The sequence below is a fragment of the Peromyscus leucopus genome, chromosome 2 (assembly GCF_004664715.2).
Source record: "Peromyscus leucopus breed LL Stock chromosome 2, UCI_PerLeu_2.1, whole genome shotgun sequence".
In the NCBI taxonomy this organism is placed as follows: Eukaryota; Metazoa; Chordata; class Mammalia; order Rodentia; family Cricetidae; genus Peromyscus; species Peromyscus leucopus.
The window spans coordinates 44704617-44716231 of NC_051064.1; the positions used below are offsets into that span (position 1 = coordinate 44704617).

The 11615-nt window shown below is 42.4% G+C and overlaps 1 protein-coding gene across 1 annotated transcript; it reads right to left on the bottom strand.

Annotated features, from left to right (window-relative positions):
* Positions 1-9830: 9830 nt before the first annotated feature.
* Positions 9831-11351, bottom strand: Gja10 (gap junction protein alpha 10). Its single transcript, XM_028872778.1, has one exon. The coding sequence runs from the start codon at positions 11349-11351 to the stop codon at positions 9831-9833; it is 1521 nt and encodes a 506-aa protein (XP_028728611.1).
* Positions 11352-11615: the final 264 nt, after the last annotated feature.

The following is an 11615-nucleotide window of genomic DNA, read 5'->3' on the forward strand; positions in this document are numbered from 1 at the left end:
TCATAATAGATGAAAGTTCTAGAAGCATGTTCTGAAAGAGATTTAAGAAATAGACTCAAAAGGTTTGTGAAATCAAGTCTGCCCATCCATTTGGAGATCTATGTCATAAACAACAGGGACCCAAAGCCTGGTGCACCGTGTAGCTCTGTATGGTTCCCCGATCCCAGAAGTGCATCATGGAAATGGTTCTGCCCACTAAACATAGTAGGAAAAAACTGACTCCCACCTGCAACGGCCCCTCCTTTCTCCTCTTCCCACTGTTGTCTGTCCAAATTCCAAACATAGGACAGCCTTTCCTTAAATCCCATTGTAACTGATCTTCAATTAGCCTGATCTTCAAAGGGGATAGGGTCAAGTCCAAAAGAAACTCAGGACAAGCCAGATGATGGTGGCTCATGCCTTTTATTCCCAGCACTTGCCTGGTCTACAGAGCAAGTTCCAAGACAGCCAGGGTCACACAGAAAAACCCTGTCTAGCAAAACAAACAAACAAAATAGAAATAGGCTGTGCTACCTATTAGCATATGAGAGCTCCTGCTGGCTTCCAGGCTTCCTCAGTGTCACAGATACCTGTGGCTCTTCTCACCTTCTCTCACCACACTCTTGCCCTAAGCTTCTCCAGTCTCTGGGGTTTCCTCCCCCAGCTTCTCATTCCCTCATAACCCTGCCATTTCAGCTCTGCACTTTCTTAGTCCCCTCTCTTTTTTGTCTTCCTCTCTTGACTCCTCCCCTGGTCTCCTTGGTCTCCTTGGCCTACACTCTCTCTGTCTCCCTTTCTCACTCTCCTACCCGCCCCCGTGACCCCTTCCAGTCTGCTGGCTGTGTTCCTTATACGGCTTTCTCTCTCTGCTCTGAACTGTTTCAGATGCCTCTGGCTGTTCTCTCCCTCATAAGTACAATAAAAACATTCCCCTCAACCACACCTTGGGGCAGTCATGTCCCTAGTTTATTCATCTGGTGCCCAATCCCTCAGTTTATGCAGAAAGTAATTCAAATATAGAATGTCCCATTTGTGGCTGGAGAGATGGCTCCGTGGTTAAGGGCACTTGCTGCTCCTGCAGAGGACTGGAATTCAGCTCCCAGTATCATACCAGGTGGCTCATCTATAGCCATCTATAACTCAAGCTTCAGGGTGTTGGAAGCCTTCTTCTGGCCTGCACAGGATGAGCAAGGAGCAGCAATGAGACATGGGAGGTTGAACTTGTGAAGAACCAAAGCACCCCTATTTCAAGCAAGCCCCTCACCCCAGCTTGAAAGAGGCCTGAGTTTCAAAATTCTCAGAGCTGCTGACACAGGTCCTGGGACAAAGTCAGGATGTTTGAAGAGCCATCTGGTAACAACTGATTAACCATAGAATGCCCCGATGCTGGAGATGGTCAAAAGTATAAAGTCAGGATGTTTGAAGGACTGTCTAGTAGCAACTGATTAACCACAGAATGCCTCAGTGCCGGAGGTAGTCTATAAAGTTTGACAAACAACCGCTTAAAACTACAAAGTAAGATAACACAGAAATTCTGAAAAGCCCCTGAAACTTGAGCCAATCAGAATTGTACCCATCTTAGTGCCCCTAATGATGTAACTTTATGGGTTTTGTCTTTAAAACCTGAGCTTGCAGAGGGGTGGTCACCTCCTCCAGCCTCTACTGTGTTGGACGGCTTGACGAGGTCTCTGCCACGCAGCTTGAACTGCTTCAATAAACCTAGCTTTTGCATTTCCATGAGTTCGTGTCTCTGGTGGTCTCTTCAGGGGTCTCGTGCCCAGGGCACAACGCTTGGATTGAAGCAGACAGTCGTAGGACAAAATTCGAGCATATTCACAAATCCAATAAATATTAACTTAGCCCTAGCTGTGTCCCAGGAACTGTGTATCTCCAAACCTAATTGTGCCACTTGGTACAAGTAACTCACTTCTTTATCCAAAACATGGAAGTTATCATGGATGAACAGCAAGAAAGCCCATCTAGACCGAAACCAGGCCCTCAGTAAAGTGGGAGGCCTGTCTTCAGTTGTTTTGTTCTGTTTTCCTCCTCCTCTTCCTCCTCCTCCTCTTCTTTCTCCTTTTCTTTAGCAATTGATAAATAATGAAAGTTTCTAGGCCAGAAGTTTAATAAACCATAATAAATCTCCTTTCAAATATCCTTGTTCATGATGTTGAGGCAGACACAAGCACATATTCATGGCTTGGTATTGGAATACCCCAACATCTACCCCACCTATGACCTGCTGGAGTGTGTGAAGGGATTGATCCCGGGAACCACAGCCACAGGATCTGCATGACTTGGGGCAGCAGCAGAGGAATGTTGGTGAGGTTCCAGTCTTGGTGGTGTATGAAAGCTGTGAACCTGACCAGCAACTCATTACACAATGAACATTTGCAAGTAAAGCTGTTTGGACAAAAGGGTGGACTACAAGATACACAGCAGCTCCCAATGTCACTAAGGTGAATGAAGAGGAGCTGGGAAAGACGGAGGAACAAAGTGTTTTTCTCTTTTTTTAAATTTTTTATTATTGTTTATTTTTATTTTATTTCTGTTATTTTTAGCTTTCTCTTCGGAGGGCACTACAAGAGTGAGGGGTGGGTATGGAGAGACTGGGAGATGAGTGGGATTGGGGGCATGATGTGAAATTCCCAAAGAATCAATAAAAATGGAAAAAGAACAAAAAAACAAAACAAAAGTAGAATTTGAAATATGAAACATCAAATTATAATGATGATGAGGAGGAGGAGGAGGCAGCAAGGTATAGTGGACACTCTTTAATCCCAGCACTTGGGAGGGAGAGGCAAGTGGATCTCAGAGAGTTCCAGGCTTCTCTGGTGTACATGGTGAGTTCTGGGAGAGTCAGAGCTTTGTAGAGAGACCTTGTCTCAAGAAAAAAAATTTGAAGCAAAAATTTCCCTTCTGTGCTGGCTGATATATATACATACATATACATATACATATATACACACACATATATACATATATATCAGCTCCCATCTTTAGAGAGTTTTTGTTATTGTATGTATTATTGTGTTTATTTTTTAAACTAATTCTTTGTGTTAGCATACAGATAATTGGGTTTCACCGCGGCCTCTTGGCACATATGTGGCACTACACTTCATTCTCATTTGTTTCCCTCCCCGAGTCCCCTTTCCAGCTCCAGCTGGTTCCCTCTCCTCTCCCAGTGAGTTCTCGTCTCCTTTCCGATTACCCTCTCTGTCTCCCACTTCCCTTTATAAATCCTTCCTTCTCTTTTATGAGCCCCTTTCTGGTTTCATGACCTACAAACACATATAAATATGCACATATATATATTCATGTATATATAAATTTAAATCTAGGTTCTGCATGTGAGAGAAAATGTGACATTTGGCTTTGTGAGTCTGGCTTATTTCACTTACTACAATGAGTTCCAGTGGTACCTGTTTTTCTGAAAATGTCATGATTTCATGTTTTCTTTACACCTGCATGAAATCCCATTGTGTATGTAGACCACACATTATGTTGTAGTAGGAAGTCTAGTCGAGTCGTCGTATCCAGGGAAGATATTGGAATGAAGCAGTTGTTTTTCACTGTATCTAGGTAAACGTCAGAATGAATAGTTGTTTTCTAGAAGTACTTAGACCTTGAAGAAGTCACTGTGGAAAACAGTGATTGTTCTCTGTTACCTATAGAGCAGTTTTTCTGAAGGAGTTTTCCATCCATTGCATGACTTTGGTCACCAGACTATCCTGGCACACCTGGAGCATCTTGCATTATTGGGTACTGCAAACAGTGTGCAATAAGCACTCAAGTTGCAGGATGTGACGTTTTCCTTTGGAAAACATAGAGATTAGATCAGGGGCTTTGGTATGAAGAACTTGTTTTACCACCACCACCACCCCAAAAAAAAAAACTTTCGTGTAACAATCAATAAATATGCCTTTGCACAGCTGTCCGGGGTTCAGTTCACAGAAACTGTTCCTCTGCTGCCAGAGAGCCTAAAAGTCATCTTTGAGTGACCTCTTTCTTCCATCAGCCCACACAACACAGAACACCCTGACATTGTGTGTTCATTTATCTGTGATGGACCTCTGGACTGGTTCCATTTCCTCACTTTTGTGAATAGAAAAGCTATAACCATGGTTCCATATCTCTGTGGTATGTTGACTTAAAGTCCACCATGTGGCCCAGGAACAGCATATCCGAGTCATAGGGAGGTTATAGTTTCAGGTTTTGAGGAACTTCCATACTCAGTTTACACAGTATCTGCACAAGTTTACATTCTCATCAACAACACAGAAGAGTTCCTCTCTCCCACATCCTCACCAGCATTTGTTTGCTTGATGATAGCCATTCTGACTGGGGTGAAATGGAATGTCACCTAAGGATGTCAAACACTTTTTCAAGTATTTATTGGCTGTTTGTATTTCTTTTGAGAACTGTCTGCTCAGTTCATTAGCTTGTTTATTGATTGGATGGTTTCTTGTGTGTTTAATTTGTGTCATTCTTTTAAGATTCATCTATTTATTTTATTTACATGAACATAAATGCTCTATCTGCATGTACACCTTTATTCCCGAAGAGGGCATCAGATCCCACTATAGATGGCTGTGCACCACCACGTGTTTACTGGGAATTGAACTCAGGTCCTCTGGAAGAGCAGCCAGTGCTCTTAACCACTGAGCCATCTCTCCAGCCTTTGTCATTCCTTATATATCCTTGATATCAATCCCTGGCTGATATGTGGCTGGTGAAGCTGTCATCCATTCTGGAGGCTTTTTGCTCCAATGACTGTTTCCTTTGTGTGTGGAAGCTTCTTAATCTTACATAACCCCCATTGATCGACTCTTAGGGCTATTCCCTACACTGCCAAAGTCTCTCGGAAAAGTCTTGCCTTTGCCTGTATCTTGAGGTGTTTTGTTTATATTGTCCCTGACAGTTTTAAAGTCTGAGTCTTAGATTAAGGCATTTGATACATTGACCTGGTTTTTCTACAAAATGAGTTCTATTTTCATTTTTGTATATACGGAAATCCATTTAGTAAAGAAATTATCTTTTCTCCAATGTATATTTTTGATAGTTTTGTCAAAAATGAGGTAGCTATGACAGTGTGGCTTAATTTCTGGGTTTTCTATTCCCCTCGTCTAGACGTCTGCTTTCATGCAAGTACTATGCCCTGTAATACAATTTGATGTTCCACAATACTTTCTACTGAGGGTTGGCTTAGCTAGTCAGGGACTTTTAGGTTCCGTGTGAATAGTTGTTTCCCCCACCCCAATTCTGTGAATATTGCCAATGGAATTTTGATGGGAGTTGCCTTGACTATATGTAGACAGCTTTCAGTAATATAACCATTTTGTGTTATTAATTTTGCTTCTCTGTGAACATGGGACATCTTTTCATCTTCTGGTGTAACATCTTTAATTTTCTTTTTCTTCATTGTTTAAAGTTTGCCCTCTAAAGATCTTTTGCCCTTGTAGCTGAAGTTTTCCTGGTCCTGCCTGGCCCACGGTCAGGACAAATCTCTCTCACGTGCCAGTCTCGCAGCCACTTGGACACAATCAAACACACTGAGACTTATATTACTTAAACTGTTTGGCCTAAAGGCTCAAGCTTCTTCCTATCTGGTTCCTGCATCTTAAATTAACCCATTTCTATAAATCTATACCTTGTCACATGGCTCATGGCTTACCGGTATCTTACATGTTGCTACTCATGGCATTGGCTGGCAGCATCTCCTCTGCCTCAGCCTTCTACTTCCCAGAATTCTCTTCTCTCCTTGTCCCGTCTATACTTCCTGCCTGGCTACTGGCCAATCAGCACTTTATTTATCAATCAATCATCCACAGCACATCCTCTTTGTTATGTTTATTTCCCCAAATTTTGCATTTTCTGAAGCTATTATAAATAGGATTTTCTCTCTGATTTCTTTCACAGTAAATGCACTATTGGTCTATAGAAAAGCTACTGGCTGTATGTTGATTTTGTATCCCAGTACTTTGCTGATGGTGTTTTTCAGGCCTGAGAGGACTTTTTTGGTGGCATCTATAGAGTCTTCTAAGTATGGGATCATGCCATCTGCAAGTATAGATAATCTGATTTCTTCCCTTCCTATTTGTATTTCTCTTACATTCTTGTCTTATCGCTCTAAGACATTGAGCAGAGTGGAAAGACATGGTGCTTTTATTATGTCCTAGATTTTAGAGAAAATTCTCTCAGTTTTTCCATATTTAGTATAATCTTGGGGTCTTGGTTACTTTTCTATTGTGTGATGAAACACCATGACTAAGGCAACTTTTAAAAGAAAGCATTATTTGGGGACTCGCAGTTTCAGAGGACTAGAGTCTATGGCTAGAATCTATCATGACTGAGAGCACGGCAGCAAGCAGACAGGCAGGCATGGTGCTGGAGCAGTGCCAAGAGCTTGCATATTGAGACTCAACCATAAGGCAAAGAGAAGGAGACACTGGGAATGGCTGTAGTCTTTTTGAAACCTCAAAGTCTTCCCCCACTGACATACCTCCTCCAACAAGGCCACCTCCTAATCCTTCACAAACAGTTCCACAAACTGGAGACCAAGTATTCAAATATATGAGTTTATGGGAGCCAGTACCACAATTGGCTATGGGCTTGGTATATCACGTTAAAGTATGTTTCTTATTATGTTAAAGCATGCTCTTTTTATTCCTAGTTTCCACAAGTCTTTTGTCATGAAAGTTGAACTTCATTGTTCTTTCTGTATCATTGAAATGATCATATGGTTTCTGCTCTTAGGTCTACTTTTATGCTAAATTATACTCAGTTTGCATATATTGAACCAATCTTGTATCTCTAGACTAAAGCCAACTTGGTCAATGTGTATGGGTTGTTTTTGTTTGTTTGTTTGTTTTATTTTTAATTTTATTTTGTTTTATTTTGTTTTTTGATGAAGTTTTTCTCTGTGTAGCCCTGGCTGTCCTAGAACTCGCTCTATAGACCAGGCTGGCCTTGAACTCAGAGATCTGACTGCCTCTCCCTCCCAAGTGCTAGGATTAAAGGTGTGAGCTACCACTGTCTAGCTTACTATCTTTTAAATATATCTTGAATATGATTTTAAAAGGTTTATTGAGAATGATTGCATCTATGTTCATTGGAGAAATTGGTTTCTCTTTGTTGTATCCCTATCCAGTCTAGTGAAAATCAGCAGTGAATTCATCTGGCTCTAGACTTTTCTTCGTTGGGAAGCCACTTAAGAGATTATGGATCCCACTCTGTTTGGTTTCTGTTTCAAGATAGAAGTGTTCCTTAAACATGCACATGCATCAAAGATGTGACAAAGCTGGAATGCCCTGACCAGAGCTGAGCCAGTACCATGAGCTAAATGGAGTTCTTTTTGTGAATTATGATTTATGAAATCAGCCTTTCTAAGGCATTTCAGCACAGTAATGAACACTGACAAATACAATGCCTGATTAGACTTTCCTATCTTGTGTTGGGGGATCTTGGTGGTGGTGCTTCAGAGCCTGGTACATGCCAGGCAATGCTCTACCATTAAACTGTATTCCTGTCCTATGTCCTGTGTTGATCAAGAGACTAGTGGTGCTTTTCCTCAGTTCAAGCTATTTGGAGCTATTTTTTTTTTTCATGTGAATACAATAAAGTCCATGCAGGGACAAATAAAAGATGAAAAATGGCCTATCCATTTAATCTTTTCTCTAGGCCTCTGAGCTTTTCTGTCTTCTTCCAGAAGAGGAACTGAAGGGTTAAAATACCTGCTAAATTCAATGTCTCAGATGGAAGGAGGTCCAAAAAAGGTGATGAAAGTTGTCTTGCTGACTTTCCCGGTGCAGATGAGAAGAGGGACTCACTGACAAAAGTACCCTAAAGCAATGATTTTAACCTGGGCTGCACATTACAATTAGCACAGGAGTCTTTAAAATGCTGATGGTTGTCTATGCCCCACTCATAGGGGTTCATTTTTAATTATAACTGGATGAGTCCTGAGCATAAAGTCTTTAAAGTACTCAGGTGACTTTGATCTGTGGACACAACTAATATCTTTGTTCTAATCTGGCTTAGGGTGTCAAGAACTCATGCACTGATCCTAAGCATAGCCATGAACAAGAAGTGAGTCTTGGTTCGAGAGAAGCTTTTTAGTAACAGTCTAAGCAGGAGCGTCCTCATCCAGTCTAGTCTAGTATACTACAATAGTGTCTGTAAACACAAAGGAAGTTTGGACTGGGTTAGAAGGATGCATTTGTTGGCACAAAGAGTAAAACAAAGAAGAAATGTGGGTGTGAGTTCAACCAATTGAGCTCAACTAAGGGTTCCCTCAAACTTGGAGAGCTTTTCATTTTAATGGAAATAAAAACAAACCCTGATGGTTCAGAGCAATCATTAAAACAAATGTCATCCTTTGTTTCTGAATCACAAAGAAACCAAAATAGATATTCACTGTGCTTTATGATGACCATGGAACGTTTCCCTCATAGTGGCTTTTCAGAGAACATTAAAACCAATGCAGTGCTGGTTCTCATCTTTGGGAAATATAAGGCCTTTACTGCCAGAAGAATTAAATCAACGATGTATGGCCTCCTTACTTAGATGAGGGCAACTCAAGCTTGCAAATGATATCTACTCTGAGTCATTCTCTACACTTTGACAGACAGAGCTTTCTTATTGAGTCTGTGCATGGGTGTGTAGATGCTGGGTGTGTGCTCATGCACAGTGTAGAGGGTAAAGATTGGTATAGAGTGTCTTTTTCTATCACCTTCCACCTTATTTTTTGAGACAGGTTCTCTCACTAAACCCAGAGCTCTGATTTGGTAGGATTAGCATGCCAACAAACCTCAAAGAGCCTACTGTCTGCACCTCCCCAGAGCGGGGATTACAAATGCATTTTGCCACTCCAGCTTTTTATGTGGGTATTGGGAATTGGAACTCTGTGAGTACTTTACCAATATAGCCATCTTCCAAGCACCTCCACCAGCACACATACATGAATATGTAAATGCATGGACATGCACATACTTTTTGTGTAATTGCTTTATTAGCTAATCTTTTACAGAGCCTATCCAGTGATAACTCAAGAAAAGACGGGAATTGGTAAAGACAAGTCTGATACGATAGCTGGCTGAAGCTAGTGGTAACCACTGCATGTTACCATGAACACACAGATATTCAGGAGAACATTGATGCTATGCATCCAATTCCCCAGTGAAACTTGTCCTTAATGAAGGCAGTACAAATACCTCAGGTTTTAATACTCTTAGACCCACTTGTGAAGGAACATTGTCGTCCTTTCTAACTGGGGCATGTGGATTGCTACCATGATGCATGTTTTTTACCAACTGAGCCATCTCCTCAGCTCTTCTCCACATCCTCTGTTGGTTTTGCATTTCCTCCCTGCAAGGCCTTCATGCCCATTTCTCTGGTCATCCCTGTCTCTGGATCCTTCATACTATTTTATGCTCTGGCCCCCCACAGCTGCTCCCCCAGAGACGCCAGCCCTAGGGCTTTGTCTGCACTGCATTTCTGATGGTACAGCCTTCTTCTGTGTGCCATGGTGCTCTTGGCTCTGAAGAAACATCTTTCAAGATTCAATTCACAGTAACTTCCCCATGTCAGCAATTTTCCCGTCACCGCTTCCTCCTCAGCCCATGGGCCCACTGTCATGGCACTTTTCACCAACACGGCACATTTACTTGCCTCATTTTCGCAACTGTACTCTGAGGATTTTAGTGGAAGCGATGGTATTTTAACCATACCCATCACTTATAATCATGATTAGTGTGGTATTTATTGAATGAATGAATTGAGTTTAACTGAATGTAATGAATGAATGAATTTGTTTTTTCATAGATTAATTTCTCTCTCAACCCTCCTCTCTTTTAATACATATGTACATATATCCCATGTAGGATAAAAGGGGAAGAGTGAGGAGGTGGATGAACATGGCTGCCTTTACTTACCATTGACGCTCTGTGCCCGGTGGCTGATGGTAAAGGTGAAGGGCTGTTTTCCCTTTGTGGGAAATCCAAGCAGGAACTATTCAGAGACCTTGAGCTTCCCGAGTCACTGTGCAGGTGCCCCTTTTCTGACAGCAGCCTGGATAGAAAGCTGGCCTTGCGACTGCCTGGGCCTGTTCTGTCCACCCAGACCCCACTCTCTCTTGCACTACCGTCGCTGCCTTGGAAGTGACTTTGAAGATCTGTGAGAGGCTTGCCTGAGGCCTCTGGGCCCTGGGATTGCTCCCAGGTTCCTAATGTAGATGGTGGACAGTGTGGAGAAGCTGGCATTGTACCTAACCAGGACTGAGACATTACATGCTTTGGGCCAGAGAAGGACCGGCGTGGTTGCTGTCCTGGGTGCTGAATTCTGGCACTGCCATCATGGGGGCATGGGCTGTGGACATGGAGCTGTCCATTGTTGGTAACTTTCTCAGCCCAGTCTCTTTTGCTGCAGGAAACATCTACCTCATGTTGCCTGGGGTGCGGGATTTGCCACATACTTTTAGACCTTGGTATATTGACTCGGATGACTTGCTGTTTGTTGTTGGCTTGAAGTACTGAGAATCTTTCAGGTAAAGAAGAACAAACCACACACGGCTGTGCCCCTGAGTAGTTTGTTGAATGGAATGGAGGGCCTGTTTCATTCTCAGTTTTCCCACTGCTGGACTTCCCATCGAGTGCCCTCATGATTTTCCTGATCCCCAGATGAAATATTTCCAGGATATTGAGTAACAAGGAAAAGGCAGCAATGCTGTGCATAAAGAGCATGAAAATGGTCTTCTCTGTAGGCCTGGATACAAAGCAGTCCACTGCATTGGGGCAAGGGGGTCGGGTGCATTTGTAAACAGGGTGCATTTGAAACCCATAGAGAATATATTGGCCCATCATGAACCCTACTTCTAGCATAGATCTGGTCAAGATGTGTAAGACATAAGTACGCAGCAGACATCCTTTCAGAGGGACTTTATGAATCCTTTTCTGCTCCTCAAGTCTCCTCAGCTCCCTCTCTACCCTTTGCTGCTCTTCCAAGTCAAGCTCTGGATCCTCCATCTGGGCTCTAAGGTGTGACTTCTTCTTCTGCCTTTGCTTCTCAAAGTCCCTGAGTCTATAAAGTGCATGGCCCATATACACCAGAGAAGGGGAAGACACGAAGATGATCTGCAAAACCCAGAACCTGATCAAAGAGATAGGGAAAGCATCATCATAACAGATATTGTTGCAACCTGGCTGCTGGGTGTTGCAGGCAAAGGAGGACTGTTCATCATCCCAGACATCCTCAGCAGCGACACCAAGCACCAGCATTCGGAAGATGAAGAGGATAGTCAACCAGATTTTCCCCACTATGGTTGAGTGGGAGTGAACTTCCTCTAGGACGCCACCCAATAAGTTCCAATCTCCCATGGTTAGAAATTCATGTCTGAAATATACAGAAAACAAGGAGGTTAACAGAAGTGAAGGATCTAACATATAAAGCCACATGCTCATAAATAGCACAGATTCTTTGCTTAAGTCAACACGACTCCTGATATCTTTGCTTCATACTTGAAACTGGAATTTTCCAAGGAATATCAGTTTCTTGTTTCTCTCTCTCTCTCTCTCTCTCTCTCTCTCTCTCTCTCTCTCTCTCTCTCTCTCTCTCTCGGTTTTTTAAGACAGGGTTTCTTT